Raw genomic sequence first — 20,721 nt, 5'->3', positions numbered from 1 at the left:
GTCCCCTGACAGGAATCACAAAGTTTAAAAGACTCGTGTTACAACATTTACAAGAAACATGAAATCGTATGTAGTGTAATTTGCACTTTCGAATATTCTATGACTATCTGAAATCTCGTCCACAGAACTAGACAGTAACTAACAAGTATTATGATCTAGGAAAGTATAATTGTAGGATGCACTGCTCCATGAACTTAAGCTCATAGAGAATTCTTTGATATCTCAAGCATGGAATTAGTTTGCTCGCCCCGGAAAGAAAAGGAAATCCTACAAGTTATACGACGTCGCAAAGCATAATTTGAGAATGAGTGCTTCTTCGAAGTAAGTTTTTTAAATAAATACCCCTAAACACATCTGATGCCTTTCGAGCTATTTGTAGTGATCAGTGTTAGCAGTACCTTCCGTTTTTTGAAGTTTTCGCTTATGTATCAGATACACGCAGTGTTCCCAGTACACCATATTTTTTCATGTTTTTCATTCCCTGTGCGCTTTTCTTTCCTTTTGAGTGACCGAAATTGGTGCAGCATTTCTGCCATTAATCTTTAGCGTCCTCTAATATGGAAATACCACCGATTTTAATAGCTTTTAATCTATTATATGCCATGTTTTATATGCTGAAATTGTGAAGACAAATATGGATAGTACAGCAAAAGGTGGACATCACCTTCCTCTACAAGAAAAATGATCCAACCGTCAGCAAAAAGTTGTGACATTTGCAATGCTTACAGTGAAAAGTAGCAGACGCCCTCTCCAGTCTATTTTTATAATGTTGCGAATAACAACTGCTATGTGCTTCACAGTTCTTCCCAGTGTGTAGATGTAGATGAGGGTGCAGATGCAGATGTACCTCTCTCTCTCTCTCTATCTCTCTTTCTCTCTCTCTATCTCTCTCTCGCTCTCTCTCTCTCTCTGTAAGTACCTTTTATACATTGTCTAACAGGTGTAAGTGCATATATTTTTATATGTGGTACTTTAATATGTATATACAGCAGTGTGTTGGTTGTCTTTTTCTCTATGTCAGACAGTCTTTCCGAAAACATCACATAATTTACTACCCGATATTTTGTGCATGATCGTAACTGCAGCATAAGTGGACTGCGCCTGCACTATAGCCTAACCGTTTTGAGTCCACGCATAAACATTTCAACACCTGACATGCTGCCCAAAGAAAAATAAGCAAAACTGGCTTGTACTTGCCACGTGTACATGGAGGTACTAACCAATCTATAAACGTGCTACACCTAACAGCTGTAATTGTTAGTCCGTAAATGAAGTAAACACTGATAATTTTGTTGGGGGAGGGGGGGATAATGTAGTGGAGTTTCAGTCTTGAAAGAGCAGTCGTTATACCACATTGCTAGGATAAAATGGCTATCCTGACACTGTCTCTTGCAATTGGAGGTTACTGTACTTATCCGATTTTTGTACGCTCAGAAGCAATGTCCATCAGAGGTCCATCACCAATTGTGCCACTTGCATGGACATGACATTATGAGCGACAGTATTGTCAGACGGTTGTCAGGGTCATTCGCTGAAGTTGTTAAACTTCATGGTGAAACCTTCAGCTGTCATTTATTTTGCACAATTCGCTACTAGTTTCGGTAACTGAAAATTATCAAACTCAGCTGGTATAAACGGCAGGGAAGTTAAACCATAATATGAACAAAAGTAAATTGCTCTTTTAAGCTCACCATAGTACTCAAAAAATTTCTCACAATAATAATGTATAAGATAATTTTCGTCAACAAGCAAGTTCACATCGACAGCTAGTAACTACAGGAACCTCGCAATTCACAGTAGACAGTATCAGAGCAGCCACATCGACAGTGTGTTACTACCTGTCAATGTGGATTCACTTCTTGACGAAAATTATCGTATACAGTTATTGTATGAGAAATTTTTTGCGTACTATGGTGGGCTTAAAAGAGCAATTTACTTTTGTGTTGCTGCCTATCGATGTGGACTTGCTTCTTGACGAAAATTATCGTATACAGTCATTACTGGGAGATGGGTTTATAAGAGCAAATTACTTTTGTTCAAATTACGGTTTCACTTTCTTGCCGTTTGTGCCAGCTAAGCTTGATAGCGGTCGTTGACCGAAACTAGTGGCGAACTGTGCAAAATAAATGACAGCCGAAGGTTGCACCATGAATTTTAACAATTATTTGGAGGCTTAATATTCCCACCTACAAACATACAAAAATTCGCTGAAGGATGATTCAAAATTCAGTACGAAGACCGTAGTGGCTGACTGTCCCTGGTGAGACCGCAAGTGGTGGAAAATGTGCAGCAAACAATTTTTCAAAATCAGAATAGGAGATGTGGGATGATAACAAGACGCGTTACGCTTGTGCATGGCAATGCAAAATCCCATACAGCCAACGCCACGCGAAACGTGTTGAATCAGTTTGGATGGGAGTTTCTCGACCATCCACCCTACAGATTCGGCCCCGTCCCAAGTGACTTTCATCTCACCCGTCTCATAAAGCGTTTTCTGGCAGGTAAATCTTTCCCTAACGACGCTGAGATGCATACTGAAGTGACTTGGTGGCTCCGGACATTGGCAGAAGACTTTTACGACATGGGCATACGACTATTTATGCACCATGTTGAGATATGACTATGTTGAGATGTATCCAGTGAATTTATGTAAATAAATAAATATTTCTTATTTAATGACTTTTTTATCGGTCATCGGAACTTACTTTTTTGATGCATCTGAATATGTTACAATTAGCACGCAAAATACTTGTTCTGCTCTTCACGTCCCCTCCTTAAAATGATGTTATTCAGTGCTTCATGCCACTAGCCCCCTCCTCCATCTCCTCAATTTCCCTCTTTCCTAATGATTGCCGCGCCATGCGGGGACCCAGGTTTTTAATGATTTGTCAGATTTATTTCATTTTAACTTTGTGTCTTGAAGTTCGATTCCGGTCTGTCTCTCATCCCTGTCTTGCAAGCTAATGCGCTGCGCATTAAGTGTCAATTTCACGGGTATGTACTTGCCAACACGGCATTAAATGCCTTAGAAAGCGGCGGCCGTTAGTCAGCGTACCATACCACCTCCCTGACCAGTGAACTGCTGTCTACGAGCCACCTACAAACTCTTATGGAAGCGGCCGCACCTGTCGACGTCGGTGTGGTAGCGCACGCACTGCGCCAGCCTGCGTCGCACGCACTCCTCTGAGGTATCTGCTGGAGCGGCCACGTCCCTGCGGCTGTGTGCAGGCTGCACAGAGCACATGCTCTCTGCCATCAGGTTGAGCAGCCGCAATTGGCCAGACAGGTAGATGATGAGCGTCACGAAGAAGCCGTCCAGCGTCGTGGACAGGATGTAGCCGTAGAAGAAGCCCAGAGACACCCCGGCGAACATCAGCTGCACGACACAAAATGGTAGAGAGAACAAATGCAAAGACTAATAAGAGACATTGGTACAGGCTTGTGACTGGAACGTCGCGTGGTAAAAGGACCGCTTCGTATGCGTGGGGAGCCATTCTTCCCGTTGTGTCACAATGGTGTTGCTCTCTCTCCCAAGCATTGTGGCTTCGAGGTTCGATGGGATAGCGTCTTGACAGTGGCCCAGTGTTTATTTGTATGTGTGTGAGAGAGAGAGAGAGAGAGAAAGAAAGAGAGAGAGAGAGAAAGAGACAGAAAGTGAGTGAGTGAATGTGTGTCTGTTTTCAAATTGTTCAAATGGCTCTGAGCACTACGGGACATATGAGGTCATCAGTCCCCTAGAACTTAGAACTACTTAAACCTAACTAACCTAAGGACATCACACACATCCATGCCCGAGGCATGATTCGAGCCTGCGACCGTAGCTGTCTGTTTTCATAAATATCTAATTTATGATATATAATCCAATGTTTTACAATGCCTCGTGAAATTGACCGGTGCCACGCTGCTAGCTGAAGGAAAGAAATATACTCCTGAAAACAACTTGTCCTGCAGTCCTTAAATATTAAGCTCACTGTTACACTAAGAGCGTTATTCTGTTATTAACTAACTTGTTGTGCCTCCCATATCTTTTCCTTGCTCAGTTTGTATCTTTGCTTAATAGGAACGAATAGCTTTGCGTTGTGGATGCTCTTTAGAGATACGATTGCATCATATACAAAATCACCAGGTGTGAAGCATATGTGTCAAGCTCGAAGTGACTGAAGAATATTGCCGCGCGGGATTAGCCGAGCGGTCTTGGGCGCTGCAGTCACGGACTGTGCGGCTGGTCCCGGCGGAGGTTCGAGTCCTCCCTCGGGCATGGGTGTGTGTGTTTGTCCTTAGGATAATTTAGGTCAAGTAGTGTATAAGCTTAGGGACTGATGACCTTAGCAGTTAAGTCCCATAAGATTTCACAAACGTTTTTGAACGTGAAGAATATTATGAAGTGTTTCTCTGACACGGTGATTTATTTACAATATGTGTGTTGCTTGCACTGCAACAGGTTATACTCTGTCCTGGAAAATCGTTAAAAACCATATCACGATACAGTGCCGTCCACTGGAACGTATAGAAGTGTACGTAACTTTCATCTCTTATTTGAATGAAATACAATGTTTTAATATCGAAAAAAAATATAAAGTGGCACTATATATACCGATATTCTTGTCAAGTGTAGGAGAGGACGACAAGCTGCTGATGCAAACATTAACGTAATCGAAAACGTTAGCCATCTGAAGGTGGGCAAGATAGCACGAAACCGGTTATAGCACTGAAGTAAGACAGTTCAAAATTATTTGTGGCTGGTAGCGTTTTGGTTACCCGCTGAAAAGTTAAAGAAAATAAATCTGCCAAATCCTGATTATAGCAGACCCGTGCAAGACGGGACTGAGGCTAAGTAAAAGAAGAAGATGCTGTGCAGAGACGGTGTTCAGACTGCCATGTAATGAATATTGTTTTAGGTAAGTTCCTGAGCTCCTATCGATTTCTTTGTGTGTGTGTGAATGGAGGACGGGAGGGGGAGGGGGCACATCAAGCGTTTCGTGTATGTAATACCGACAGAAAATATTCAAGATTTAGAATTGCGCTGAAGGCTGAATCTGGAACCATTTGGTTGTTTTCAGCTTGACAGATAATCATTACCATGCAGATTCCTGTTGAACATTAATGTAAATGGACAACCTTTTCAGCAACTTGGCAGTTTGAACACCGTCTCTAAACACGGCCAGCGTCAAAACCTCCATGGACCCATAGCGGGGAAACTGTGCACCAGTGACATGTTTCTCACATGGAAAAACTTTTTTATCGCCTCTGATCACTTTAAGTTCTTTATACGTAGTTTTTTCACTCGAAGACTGAGAAATCTAGTGAAGCACATCACTGAAGGCATTGATCTATTTCACCCATTCATATATGCATGTGCTTTTGAGTGAGACTGCATCTGCTAACACTATGCAAATATTTGTAATTAGAAAATAAACGATCTACATCAATATAAACGAGAGGTCCATCTCTTGTTTTTAAATGGTAATAAGAATTCTTATTCTTTGTACATCCTCCACAACAGGGTTTTTGTCTAAGCTATAAACTGTCTTTTGTTTTTCAATAACTTAAATCGCAACGTTCACTTCTGTCAAAATGGTCCAATGTCCTTCTTCCTCTTAATCAAGCTCTGTAGTGCTGTTGTCAGCATGGAGTGTCCGTGTACAACACAGAGTACATCTTGCTGTTCCTGATATCTGACGGTTCTTCAGTCTTTCATTCAAATGAAGAATCATCTGGTAAAAGTCCATAAATCTGTATAGAGCCTGAAAATCATAACATGTAAACATTACATCTTCCAACCAAGTACCCTATCTAGTGTTGACAGGGGAACGTAGTAAGGAAAGCCCTGTACTTTGTATTTACTTTTTTCTTCTGGCAGTAGCATTTTCCTACATTTTCTTAATGCAAGACACAAATTCGTTTATGATTGTTCCTTTTAATGGTCATATTTAGTCCTTAAGGTCACAATAGCAAACAAACGCTGTTGAAACGTTGCGTCACGGTTGCATCGTCTGCCTCCATCTACACTCCTGGAAATGGAAAAAAGAACACATTGACACCGGTGTGTCAGACCCACCATACTTGTTCCGGACACTGCGAGAGGGCTGTACAAGCAATGATCACACGCACGGCACAGCGGACACACCAGGGACCGCGGTGTTGGCCGTCGAATGGCGCTAGCTGCGCAGCATTTGTGCACCGCCGCCGTCAGTGTCAGCCAGTTTGCCGTGGCATACGGAGCTCCATCGCAGTCTTTAACACTGGCAGCATGCCGCGACAGCGTGGACGTGAACCGTATGTGCAGTTGACGGACTTTGAGCGAGGGCGTATAGTGGGCATGCGGGAGGCCGGGTGGACGTACCGCCGAATTGCTCAACACGTGGGGCGTGAGGTCTCCACAGTACATCGATGTTGTCGCCAGTGGTCGGCGGAAGGTGCACGTGCCCGTCGACCTGGGACCGGACCGCAGCGACGCACGGATGCACGCCAAGACCGTAGGATCCTACGCAGTGCCGTAGGGGACCGCACCGCCACTTCCCAGCAAATTAGGGACACTGTTGCTCCTGGGGTATCGGCGAGGACCATTCGCAACCGTCTCCATGAAGCTGGGCTACGGTCCCGCACACCGTTAGGCCGTCTTCCGCTCACGCCCCAACATCGTGCAGCCCGCCTCCAGTGGTGTCGCGACAGGCGTGAATGGAGGGACGAATGGAGACGTGTCGTCTTCAGCGATGAGAGTCGCTTCTGCCTTGGTGCCAATGATGGTCGTATGCGTGTTTGGCGCCGTGCAGGTGAGCGCCACAATCAGGACTGCATACGACCGAGGCACACAGGGCCAACACCCGGCATCATGGTGTGGGGAGCGATCTCCTACACTGGCCGTACACCACTGGTGATCGTCGAGGGGACACTGAATAGTGCACGGTACATCCAAACCGTCATCGAACCCATCGTTCTACCATTCCTAGACCGGCAAGGGAACTTGCTGTTCCAACAGGACAATGCACGTCCGCATGTATCCCGTGCCACCCAACGTGCTCTAGAAGGTGTAAGTCAACTACCCTGGCCAGCAAGATCTCCGGATCTGTCCCCCATTGAGCATGTTTGGGACTGTATGAAGCGTCGTCTCACGCGGTCTGCACGTCCAGCACGAACGCTGGTCCAACTGAGGCGCCAGGTGGAAATGGCATGGCAAGCCGTTCCACAGGACTACATCCAGCATCTCTACGATCGTCTCCATGGGAGAATAGCAGCCTGCATTGATGCGAAAGGTGGATATACACTGTACTAGTGCCGACATTGTGCATGCTCTGTTGCCTGTGTCTATGTGCCTGTGGTTCTGTCAGTGTGATCATGTGATGTATCTGACCCCAGGAATGTGTCAATAAAGTTTCCCCTTCCTGGGACAATGAATTCACGGTGTTCTTATTTCAATTTCCAGGAGTGTATAATACATTACACTACGTCTAATTTTTTTCATATAGGGCATGAAAGGAAAACTTCTTGTAAGCATCCTCATCGGGAATACATAACGGCTTTATCGAGTTTGGAAAGGGGAATGTCAAATGCTAACAACACTGCCACTGAGTAATAAAGAGTATACTATATTTACGAGTGTAAAAAATATTTCTTATTCTTGCAGTTCTTTGTGCTTTCACCATGCTGCTGAAGACTACTTGGTTAACACTTTTCATCAGCTGTGATTGAGACTTTAAAATGCTGCACCTTACCGCAAATTCGTTACGCTGAATACGGCACCACTGAAATGTTTAACGATCTGAAATATTCTCCCAGAGCTAACTATAGATTTTAAGATCCGGGATGCAGATAACATAAAGGCGGAGGAACACGACAAATCGCACGAGCTACACTCGCTAATATGTGTGACGCCCTGAGTCCAAACTGCTTTGTTCGTGGAGTGCTCCCAAGATAGTCAACCAGCAAATAGCGTGGTAGCCGTTGCCAGGACTCACGTGCTTAGATAGTCTGCCTTGTCAAAAATTTTCGTAATTTGGGGTATGTATTCCCGTGAATATCAGAGTTGGTCACTCCTAGTTGTTTCTCTTGATTGTTTTGTGTGTGTGTGTGTGTGTGTGTGTTTGTGTTGTGTGTGTGTGTGTGTGTGTGTGTGTGTGTGTGAGTGTGTGTGTGTATGGGTGTGTGTGTGTGTGTGTGTGTGTGTGTGTGTGTGTTTGTGTGTGTGTGATTGATTGATTAATTGATTTCACACTTTGTTCTAGTGCTTCGTTCATTTTCTCTCGTGTTTAGATTTTATTTTTTGTGACGATGGGACAATAGGGTGTTGCATTACCACATGACGTTCCTTTCTTTAATTTATGTCACATGTCAAAACATTTCTACAGAACGTGTTATTGCACCTTTTCTATCTCCGTTGAATCAACGGCTGATGTGTAAACAGTTATCCAACAGAAATAAATCGCTAGAAAACGACTATTCCCGAATAGTCTGGGAATGAGAGTGAGTTAGCAGGAGAGGGTGACGAGGAGAGCAGCAGACGTGATTCTGCATTCATCAGTATCAAATAGGGCACACAATACGGCTAAAGATCCGCTATAGGTATGTGAGCATTTCAGAGGAAAGAGGTAAAAGCTAGTTCTAACCTCAATAATGCAAGAAACCAACACAGCATGGAGACATGGTGTCACCTCGAGGGTACAATCAAGACTGAAAGTACTTCATTTTCCAGTACCAAACGCAAATTTTCAGAGGAGATTGAGATCCAGCGGGATGCATCTGTAGGCACAATGATCGTGTGAAACCCAGCTCGCTCTGTTCGTCCACGAGACCCAGAAAGAAATAGATACCGGCGCCCAGGTTGATTCCGTGTTCCTTGACTTCCGGAAGGCGTTAGTTACAGCTCCACACTGTCAACCAACGAGCAAAATACGAACGTACAGAACATCAAAAGAGCTGTATGATTGGACTGAAGAGTTTCTAACAAACAATGCACAGCATGTAATTCTCAGCTGAGAGAAATCTTCCAATGGTAAAGTAACTTCGGGAGTACCCCATGAGCCATGGCGGGGCCCCTCTTTGAATATCCATCCACCGCCTGGCGTTTGTCACTTCCCGCAGCTCGAAGCTTGTAGCGCCAGATGGTGTGATTGAGCCGCTGCTGGGCGGATCGCACGCGCTGTCTGTGTTTTGAAGCCGGTACGGGGGGTGAGCCGTCCAGAGCCTATGGGCAGTATGTCCCATTTGGCCGAACTTGACGTGCCATGAAGTCTTTTAAAAGTTTTGTTTTATTTAATAGTTGTGAGCACGGGTGTTATCAAAAGCCGGTATGTTAGTGTAGTCTTGGCTATTTGAATTTGCTATTTGTTCTTCTCGGTGGAAGTCATGTTTTGCAAGGAGCTTTCTGATACGAGTTGCGAGACTTAATACCTTGTGGCGTTGCCTTGGAAGGGGTTAGAGTCGCGTGAACAATCGGAGATACTTGTTCTTCCAATTCAATTTCATACTTTTAACAGTGGTTTGGATGATTTGATAATCCTGCACATTGTTTCAAGTGCGACCATGTTTAGCCTTAGACCAAGTTTTTGAAGAGGATCACCTGAAGTGTCCGTTGATCTGCACAAGCACTGTGGTCGCGGAGTTGTATTAAATGAGAGCGACAGTGGAATTTAGACGCCCCCTTAGTCTGTTGCAGTTTTCTGCTGTTGTGGTACGCATTGGCTGTCTTGGACCTGGACTTAGTATGTGCTCATCTTATTGTGGCTGTTAAAGGCGCTTCTGTACGTCGGCTTCATTGTACGCACAAACGCCAGCTACCCTTGGCCTGCCTTCACTCACGTTATGTTGAAAATTGAAATTTGTATTAAAATTGTGTATATTTTGATGTTCGTGACTTCGTTGAGTCAAGTGCTCTTGTTGGACAGTGTCGAGCTCAGTTAGGATGGCCACATGTTGGTCGGTTGTAGATGAATCGCACGTGTCATATTGAGATGTCGTCCAGATTTGTGACAATATAGCTCGTTGATAGTTCAAATGGCTCTGAGCACTATGCGACTTAACTTCTGAGGTCATCCGTCGCCTAGAACTTAGAACTAATTAAACCTAACTAACCTAAGGACATTACACACATCCATGCCCGAGGCAGGATTCGAACCTGCGACCGTAGCGGTCGCTCGGTTCCAGACTGTAGCGCCTAGAACTGCACGGCCGCTCCGGCCGGCCCCGTTGATAGTAACTGGCGCATTTGAGGTTCACGGGGTATAAAAGACAAAGGGTGTAAAACTATAAGTTTTACTAAGCTCTGAAGGTTTCTTATCCGTCCGTTACTAGCCATTTGTGAAATGAAGAGTAGAAGAAATTTATTGCCTGTCTCAAGGCTACTTACAGCTTACTAGATTTAAATGTTCAACTATCTGTTATTGTTTTCATGGGGGTGAACTTTTGTGATGATTTATTTATTTATATATTTACCTTTTGCTACAAGTCGGTTCTAAGTAGCAATTATTGGTTCTCCTCCTTTTTAAATGGCGTTCTTGAGCTGCTATGCATTCAAGTTCACTTACAGAATCATTTAAGTGTTTTCTCGGATATACCTTAAGATAATTTTCACTGTCTGTCTAAAGGCAGATATCAATCTGTGCGCACTCGTTCTCTTACTATTACTTAACTGCTCATTGGGACGAGATTTAAGGTAACTTTCTCTGACTTTCTGAAGGCAGTTGTGTAAAATTGTGCACCTTTGTGCATTATTAGATTATCTACATGCACTTGGAGGCGTTTTTTAAGAATTTCCTTATCCTAATTGTCTCTAGGCAGCTGTAAGTTTCTCTTTCTACCGGTGTAGCTACTAAGTTTTTAACCTCTGAGATGAGTTATGCTTCTATGTTGTCTTAAACAGCCATCCGTTTCTAAATATTAATTGTTTGTTCATTTGTTGAAGCGTTTTCTGAGTTGTGGTTTGTAAAAGGGAAACTTTTGAGTCTGTCAGACACGGCTTTTATTTTTAAATATTGCACTATTTAAATTGTCACTAAACTAAAGTGTGTAATTTCTTACATTTGCAAAGTTCAGACTATTGTTTGTATTCCTGTTAATCTATCTGACTTATGTCATGTTTCTTAAATAAATATATTTTAATAAACAATGGTGAACGACGTGAATCCCAAACCCTCCAGTTGTTCCACTTGATTTCCTGTTTGCCTGCTGGTGGTTTGAACCCCTGGAAGAGTTACAGGATTACTACTTTCTACAGTATATACGAAATACACTCCTGGAAATTGAAATAAGAACACCGTGAATTCATTGTCCCAGGAAGGGGAAACTTTATTGACACATTCCTGGGGTCAGATACATCACATGATCACACTGACAGAACCACAGGCACATAGACACAGGCAACAGAGCATGCACAATGTCGGCACTAGTACAGTGTATATCCACCTTTCGCAGCAATGCAGGCTGCTATTCTCCCATGGAGACGATCGTAGAGATGCTGGATGTAGTCCTGTGGAACGGCTTGCCATGCCATTTCCACCTGGCGCCTCAGTTGGACCAGCGTTCGTGCTGGACGTGCAGACCGCGTGAGACGACGCTTCATCCAGTCCCAAACATGCTCAATGGGGGACAGATCCGGAGATCTTGCTGGCCAGGGCAGTTGACTTACACCTTCTAGAGCACGTTGGGTGGCACGGGATACATGCGGACGTGCATTGTCCTGTTGGAACAGCAAGTTTCCTTGCCGGTCTAGGAATGGTAGAACGATGGGTTCGATGACGGTTTGGATGTACCGTGCACTATTCAGTGTCCCCTCGACGATCACCGGTGGTGTACGGCCAGTGTAGGAGATCGCTCCCCACACCATGATGCCGGGTGTTGGCCCTGTGTGCCTCGGTCGTATGCAGTCCTGATTGTGGCGCTCACCTGCACGGCGCCAAACACGCATACGACCATCATTGGCACCAAGGCAGAAGCGACTCTCATCGCTGAAGACGACACGTCTCCATTCGTCCCTCCATTCACGCCTGTCGCGACACCACTGGAGGCGGGCTGCACGATGTTGGGGCGTGAGCGGAAGACGGCCTAACGGTGTGCGGGACCGTAGCCCAGCTTCATGGAGACGGTTGTGAATGGTCCCCGCCGATACCCCAGGAGCAACAGTGTCCCTAATTTGCTGGGAAGTGGCAGTGCGGTCCCCTACGGCACTGCGTAGGATCCTACGGTCTTGGCGTGCATCCGTGCGTCGCTGCGGTCCGGTCCCAGGTCGACGGGCACGTGCACCTTCCGCCGACCACTGGCGACAACATCGATGTACTGTGGAGACCTCACGCCCCACGTGTTGAGCAATTCGGCGGTACGTCCACCCGGCCTCCCGCATGCCCACTATACGCCCTCGCTCAAAGTCCGTCAACTGCACATACGGTTCACGTCCACGCTGTCGCGGCATGCTACCAGTGTTAAAGACTGCGATGGAGCTCCGTATGCCACGGCAAACTGGCTGACACTGACGGCGGCGGTGCACAAATGCTGCGCAGCTAGCGCCATTCGACGGCCAACACCGCGGTTCCTGGTGTGTCCGCTGTGCCGTGCGTGTGATCATTGCTTGTACAGCCCTCTCGCAGTGTCCGGAGCAAGTATGGTGGGTCTGACACACCGGTGTCAATGTGTTCTTTTTTCCATTTCCAGGAGTGTACATCGAGCATAATGTCGGAACTCACATGAGGCTTTCGGTTTATGTTCTTGGCTAGAGAGAAGCCGCAACATTAAAAAACCTGCACTGAAATAGCCTACATGAAGACTCGAAGAAGATCGCTGCTTGATGCAGAGATTGGCAATTGACGCTCAACATAAACAAATGTAACGTACTGCGCACAAATACGCAGAAAGGCCCCATAGTGTATGATTACATGATTGATAAACGTTCACAGGAAGAAGTCACATGCACAAAATACCCTGCCGGAAAAATATGCTACACGCACAATGGCAAAGTTATTTCATTAACCGGTGATGTGACAGGTAATTTATCATTGTAGGAATATGATAACAGTTTCAGATCAATTGAAACACACTTGTCACAGTAAAGGATGCCCAAACAGTGGTGGAAGAGCACATTGCTAGTCAGCAGCCTTATGTAGACGTGCAGCGCCCTGCTGAAAATGCACTTCAACTTCCTGTCACAGAAATAGCAGTAGCTTGGGGATGGCAAATTGAGCAATGAGCGCGCACTGGTTACGTTACCCTGCAGAGAAGCCAAATCTGACCTCTAATTGTAACTGATGGCTGTCCACACAATGAGGACTGGGGCGGGCGCTGTACGTCATCGCTGCATGCATTCCGGAAGTGGCCACTCACTGTCCATCAGTTATCTACAGAAAGAACTTATCATCACTGAAGACGAGCGCCATTAAATTCTCGAGTCAGTTCCTTCACAACACCAGAGGAGTCGCGATTGGTGGCATCGTGGTGTCACCAGCTGTCTTGCCACAGGTATAAGTGCTGCTGCAAGGAGGTGGTTCCCAGTGGTCCTCAGTGACACAGAAGGTGCAGCATATTCCTCAGTTTCCTTCCTGGATGATGTTCGGACGGCCACCGTTGCTCTCACAGTTGAAGTGCGCCTGTAATACATAGTCGTCAAGAACCTCACCTGCAAGTGTGGGAATGTTCCCCAGAATAGTAATTAAGGTAGCGACTCATCACCGATACAATGTCTCCAACACGTTCAGCGATCATCAATGCGTCCGCCCAACTTCCTACAGCCCCATAGTGGAACCCGTTAAAACCGCTATAGTCGTTCAATGGGAATACCCCTCGTTGGTCGGGCGTGGGCCTCATGATGAATGTTAGAATCACAGTTCATCCCTAAACTCAATACAGTTACGATCTGCAGGAGGAAAATCAGAGTGCACAGAAACAAGCCTCCTGAGTGCCATCAGATGGCTGATAACCGTGAGAGATGAATCACTATCCTTACAACCGCACAGTATGCAGTTATTATGTCCTGGTGCCACTGAACGCAGTCCGTGAGGACGATACATTTTTCATGGGAGTATCTTTATGAGTATATCTAGTGGAATGAGGACTTAAAACAAATTGCAGGTAAGGTTGGCGCTCGAGTGAGATTCATTGGAAGGATCTTCAGGTTGTGTAGTCGATCCAAAAAGGAGGTCGCTTACAAACACCTCGTTTGATCAGTACTTGAATATTGTACATCAGTCTCATATCCAAACAATATTGGATTGAGGGAAGGTATTGAGAATATCCGAAGAAGAGCAGAGTATTTTGTTACAGGTTCATTTAGTTAGCGCGAAAGCGTCACAGAGATCCTCAGCCAACTCCAGTGCATCTTCCTATCTATATCTCCAGAAAAGACCGTGAATGTAAAATTAGAAAAAATGCTCAAATGTGTGTGAATTCCTAAGGGAGCAAACTGCTGAGCTCATCGGTCCCTAGACTTACACAGTACTTAAACTAACTTATGCTAAGAACAACAAACACACCCATGCCCGAGGGAGGACTCGAACCTCCGGCGACAGTAAAATTAGAGAGAGTCAAGCTCGCAGGGAGACTTGATAACAATATTTCTTCCTGCGAACCATTTGTGACAGGTGCAGGAAAGGGGCTAGTAACAGTGGTACAAACACTGACGTGACAAATGGAATACCTTCTCATACCGTGTCACACTTCCTTTTGCCCGGCATATGGCGGCAGCTCGACATGGCACGGGCTCAAGAAGGCACTGGAAGTTCCTCGCATAAATACTGAGGCAAGCTGCGTCTACAGCCGCTCGTAATTGCAAAAATGTTGCTGGTGCACAATTTTGTGCATGAGCTGACCACTCCATTATGTCCACCAACTTTCGATGGGATTCGTGTCGGGCCGTCTGCATGACCTAATCATTCGCTCGAACTGTCCAGAATGTTCGTCAAACCAATCACGAACAACTATAGCCCAGTGACATGGCGCATTCCAGCCACAAAAATATCATCGTTTTCTGGGAACGTGGAGGCCATGAATGGCTGAAAATGGTCTCCACATAGCCGAACATGACCGGTTCCAGTTAATGATCGGTTGGACCAGAGGATCCAGTTCGGTCCTTGTAAACACAGCCCACATCATTATGAAGCCATCACAAGCTTGCGCAGTGCTTTGTTGATAACTTGGGTCCATTGCTTCGTGTGTCTGCGGTACTCGAACCCTACCATCAGCCCGTAGCGTCCAACCGATATGGTCACGAGTCCAGGAGAGCGAAGGCACTCGCGTCGGTCTTCTGCTGCCATAGCCCATTAATGGCTCTGTGCTAACGGACACATTCGTCGTGAGTCCCACATCGATTTTTTGCTATTGTTTCACTCAGTGTTTCTTGTCTGTTAGCGCTGACAAATCTACGCAAAGGCCTCTGCTGTCGGTCGTTAAGTGAAGCCCGTCGGCAACTGTGTTGTCCATGGTGAGAGGTAATGCCTGAATTTTGGTGTTCTCGGCACTGTGACCTCAGAATGATGAATTCCCTAGCAATTTCCGAAATCGTGTGTCCTATGATTCCAACTCTAATTACCATTGCAAGTTCAAATAGTTAATTCCCGACGCGCAGCCATAGTCGTGTCACCTTCTCACACGAATCACCAGAGTACAAATGACAACCCCGCCAATGCAGTACCCTTTTATACCCTGTGTACGCGATACTATGGCCATCTGTGTATATGCGTATCGCTATCCCATTATTTTAGTCATCTCAGTGTACAGTACCCTGTTCCACACACTAAAAGATGTCTTGCGGAGAACAGATTTAGAAGTACATGTAGATATTACTATTTTTCAAAAACCAATGAAACGCCCGCTAAAACCGCTGGGCAATACAGGTAATAGGATTGTGGAAAGGGCTACGGGTTGAGGTCAGTTACTGCTTCTAATTGTCATTTATTGTTTTTTAGCAACTCTTTCACGGCTGAAGGCCTCCAACAAGAAATCTTAACAAGATAAAAATCCAATTAAGACAGCAATAAAATAATTCAAAAACAACATACGCAAAGTGCAATACAAAAGGCTGAGGGCCACAATTAATTTCCAAATTTTTTAAATATATTACCATAGACCATTAAAAGCAGAAGGCCAACAGGAAATCTTAAAAAAATCAAATTCAATTAAGATAGCAATAAAATAATTAAAAACCCAAAAGGCAACATATGCAAGATGCAACACAAATGGCTGAGGGCCACAATTAAATTTCAAAACTTCCGAATATATTACCATAGTCCTTTAAAAGCAGAAGGCCAGCAGTGTTTAAGCTTGAAAGGTAAATTTAAAATTAAATTTCCAAAATTTTAGGAAACAAGCAATAACCATAAGCCCAAAATTTAAAATAGCTGATAACAGATAATTAAACACCGGTGGCACTCAGAAGATCTCCAGGGAACTCGGGCTGCCCTCGTTCACTTTTTTTTTTTAGACTCATTTTGTTCGTAATTGATCGTTGTATTTGTTCGGGGCGGACGTTTTATGAAACCTGTTGAAGATCATCATTCATACATTAACTCAGTTTTTTTTGTTACAGAGGGCTGCTAACCCTCTGACCGAACACGATGAGCTACCGTGCCGGCAGAACTAGGTGAGACAGGTGGTGAGCCCAAGTATACTTGATCCGTCGGAACCCTGCCAGGGGACAGACACGGACCGACCGACCGACCGACCGACCGACCAACCGCTTGCTTGCCTCGAAAGAGTGCATGAGAATTCAGACCGAAAGTTACGAGCGTCACTATCCAGAATCAAATACATGTGTGCACTAAGCTGCCAAAACTACACACCATTTTGGACAGCAGCAATAGGTGAGGAAAGGACACTGCCAAAAATTACGTTAGCGGCCAGGGCAGGTAACCAGAACACTAACGGCCACAAGGCAGGAAAAAATCCCCTTGATGCACTTGAACAATACTAAACTAATTTGATTAATTCCACCTGACGGCGGCTATTTCGACCACTTCAAACACTCGTGCCGGCAGCGGTGGTCTAGCGGTTCTAGGCGCTCAGTCCGGAACCGCGCGACTGCTACGGTCGCAGGTTGGAATCCTGCCTCGGGCATGGATGTGTGTGATGTCCTTAGGTTAGTTAGGATTAAGTAGTTCTAAGTTCTAGGGGACTGATGACCACAGATGTTAAGTCCCATAGTGCTCAGAGCCATTGAACCATTTTTTTTTCAAACACTCGTTGTTGCTCACAGGAAAACTCCGCAGCAACCGACCAACTAGCCGCAGAATGCCGACAACATCTAAAATAGTTGTCAGTAGAAATAAGGACAACTACACACACAACCTGTCAAACACTTGCACGAAGACCTGAACGATACTCAACAGTAACTAAACACACACCAAAACAAATCCGGAGGCGATGCACGCACACACAGCCGACTCATGAACGATCGGCGAGCCAAAACGCGTCGTCAGGTAGGGCGACCGACCGACGATCCACCAAGACCGTTGCCCGGCTCAAGTAATGCAAGGCGGCGATGGTCGGGAAAGACATGTCGTTGCAGACCACACTACTGCTGCAACCCGACTGCCCTAGTACCACCTCGCCACTCCGACTGGCAGGTTCGGACTGCACTCCAGACGCGCTCCAACTGATTGGCAGACCCGAACTCGCCACGAACTCCCGACGCGAAATGCCAATCCAAACTGCTTACGACAGACAACGAACCGGAAGTCATAGCAGCCTAGCAAAGATACTACAAGAGTGGACACATCGATACGCGCTGCTAACGCCGCTCACGATCAAGCAAAGCAGCAACTCAGTGACACCAGTAATTTAAATTAACGTAGTGAGGTGGAAGTACGTTACAAACAGGGTATAAAATACACGATGGCGGGCACATGAGCCACGCGCGGCTCAACCAAGATGCTGTGTAAACTCGTCCAACATGTCTTTCATGGGAAACTCTTTGGTCAAAAACTATATTTCAACAGTGGGTCTCAAAAATACGGTAAACAGTATTTGTCGTGAAAGAGTTAGATGTGAGGAAGAGCCATTGTTGCAAAGGGAGCTGGCCGGCTGCTGTGGCCGAGCGGTTCTAGCTGCTTCAGTCTGGAACCGCGCGACCGCTACGGTCGCAGGTTCGAATCCTGCCTCGGGCATGGATGTGTGTGGTGTCCTAGGTTAGTTAGGTTTAAGTAGTTCTAAGTTCTAGGGGACTGATGACGTCAGATGTTACGTGCCATAGTACTCAGAGCCATATGAATTATTTTACAAAGGCCTGTGGCTCAAAAAGGTACAAAAAGTGATTGAGCCGTGGAAAAAATTGCTGTTTTGAAGAGCGCGCCGCAGCGCGTTGTGTGAAGCAGTCGCCCTCCGTTTCTGGCGGTGGCGCCGCTGGGGCAATCGCAGCTTTGGTGTCTCCATTTGGTGGGAAATGGGGAAGGTTGCCTGTTCACGTGTGTTTAAGGGGCGCGATAAGCTCGCCAGTCGCGGTTGGTCAGTCGGAGTGAGTCTGGATCAGTCTCGCGTCAATAGTTGCTGGTCTGTCTCTCCTTCGGATTTGTGCGGTAGTTAGTGTCTGTCTGTCGTCGGAGTGCTAGTATGTCTGTCGTTTGGATCAAACTTTAAAGCCGGCAAATGAGAGTCTTGCCACTCCGCCAGTAACAGAACTCAGCTAGTGGTCGCCCAGTCGGGGCTGAGTTCCTGCATCTGAGTCTGCGCGTTAGGCCGCCAGTCTGCTCGAGTTGCTCGGGCAACGGTCATTGGCGGTTGGATCTATCGGTTGGTCGGTCGCGCACTGAGACACAAGATGACTTGTCCGCCTTGAGCGTCGGCGTATGTGACGTCGCCACGTGAGTCCACAGGGCCGCGCTGTATAGCGAGAGATAGTGGCTTCGCGGACGACACGAGAGCAACAGGAGTGAACCCACGACATCGGGCTGGCCTGTGCGAGCTACGACGCCGTGTGACGGGAGATCGGCACGCCTTCCTGTGTCCGTTGAAGCGGCTGGCAGCGGACGGTTCGGGAGAGAGTTGGGGGTGCTGCACCAGGTCTCCGCCAGAAATCAAAGTTCATTAGAAGTTAAATGAATGGAAATATGTTGTTTCATTTACTTGTTGAATTCTACTTGTTGTCTTGGTGAGGTCACCAGCTGCTTTGCTTTTTCAATGTTAGAGTTTTGTACCATTTCCATCCCTCCTACGGGGTGCATAGATTATATGCTTCTGTGAGTTGTTAAAATTTTTAGTTTAAAGTAATCTGGTGTGTTGCAGATTTGCACCAGTTTAGTCTTTCAGAGGTTGTTGTGAGCGGTCGTGACTATGGCCGTGTCAAAAGGCAGCGGCAAGGTTCTCAGCCCGAAAGCTCATACTGTCAATATTTGTTATTTCTGTCTTTGAATAAAATTGTAACTTGATATTTTGAGGGTGCTTTCTGATTATAATTTTGAATCTGTTTGAAAAACAAAAAAAGGGATTTTAGGAATAAAATTTCCATTTGTTGAAAGAAATTTAATTTGTTTTGATCAGTTACCCACTGGCAACTTCTTCTACGCTCACGTAGTGTGATTAAATGTGTTAATGTTTTTGATGAATCGCTTGTAAATAAAGCAAATTCTTAAGAAAAGGTTTTGAAAGTAAATTCACGGAGTGGTGAAGATGAAAAAAAGACTGAAGAGTGGCAACTATACGACAGGAGTGTTCATGTCATTTCTTTTTATTAACGAAAATATAAGTAGCAGGAAAATGTAAGCTGCAGCAGCTCAGAAACGTCGATGTGGCGATTACCTCGTACGCGGGCGACACGGTGAAGGGGAAGGGGTACCAGACGAGCACGGGGAAGCCGTCCCTGGCCCTGCAGCTGGCGGCGGGGCAGACGCGGCCGCGCACGGCGGGCAGCGCGACGCCGCACACGTACGCCACGGCGCCGATGGCCACGTGGCCCACCACGACGCGGCGCGCCCGCCGGCCGCAGCGCGCGAACACCGACGCCTTCTCGCCGGCCAGCTCCCGGCCGTACTCCTGCGGGAACAGCGCCGCCGCTCTCCGTTACGGTCGCTTCACTCTGCACGTCATCGGGACGTCACGGAAGGGTGCACAATGTCACCACAGTACTACCAATGCTTACCTCCAAAAGTCGATTACCGCGGGATACAAACATACACTACTGGCCATTAAAATTGCTACACCAAGAAGAAATGCAGATGATGAACGGGTATTCATTGGACAAATATATTATACTAGAACTGACATGTCACTACAGTTTCACGCAGTTTCGGTGCGTAGATCCTGAGAAATCAGTACCCAGAACAACCACCTCTGGCCGTAATAACGGCCTTGATACGCTTGGGAATTTAGTCAAACAGAGCTTGAATGGCGTGTACAGGTATAGCTACCCATGAAGCTTCAACACGATTCCACAGTTCATCAACAGTAGTGACTGGCGTGTTGTGACGAGCCAGCTGCTCGGCCACCATTGACCAGACGTTTTCAATTGGTGAGAGATCTGGAGAATGTACTAGCCTGGGCAGCAGTCGAACATTTTCTGTATCCAGAAAAGCCCGTACACGACCTGCAACATGCGGTCGTGCATTATCCTGCTGAAATGTACGGTCTCGCAGCGATCGAATGAAGGGTAGAGCCACGGGTCGTAACACATCTGAAATGTAATGTCCAGAGTGCTGTCAATGCAAACAAGAGGTGACCGAGACGTGTAACCAATGGCACCCCATACTATCACGCCAGTAGGGCGATGACGAATACACGCTTCCAATGTGTGTTCACCGCGATGTCGCCAAACACATC

At 46.1% G+C, this 20,721-nt stretch overlaps 1 protein-coding gene across 1 annotated transcript in view; it reads right to left on the bottom strand.

The window, feature by feature from the left end:
* LOC126260700 (uncharacterized) overlaps positions 1–20,721 on the bottom strand; it is a 64,277-nt gene that overhangs the window by 26,728 nt on the left and 16,828 nt on the right. The window contains exons 3-5 of the mRNA XM_049958035.1: positions 19,705–19,938; positions 9,011–9,181; positions 3,126–3,376 (exon numbers count right to left, since the gene is read on the bottom strand). Of these exons, the coding sequence (XP_049813992.1) occupies positions 3,126–3,376; positions 9,011–9,181; positions 19,705–19,938 (656 nt within the window). The remainder of the gene's footprint in view (positions 1–3,125; positions 3,377–9,010; positions 9,182–19,704; positions 19,939–20,721) is intronic.

Source organism: Schistocerca nitens, chromosome 5 (genome assembly GCF_023898315.1).
Source record: "Schistocerca nitens isolate TAMUIC-IGC-003100 chromosome 5, iqSchNite1.1, whole genome shotgun sequence".
NCBI lineage: Eukaryota > Metazoa > Arthropoda > Insecta > Orthoptera > Acrididae > Schistocerca > Schistocerca nitens.
Note: the sequence above shows the minus strand (reverse complement) of the source record. Positions and strands in the feature narration are given on the sequence as shown.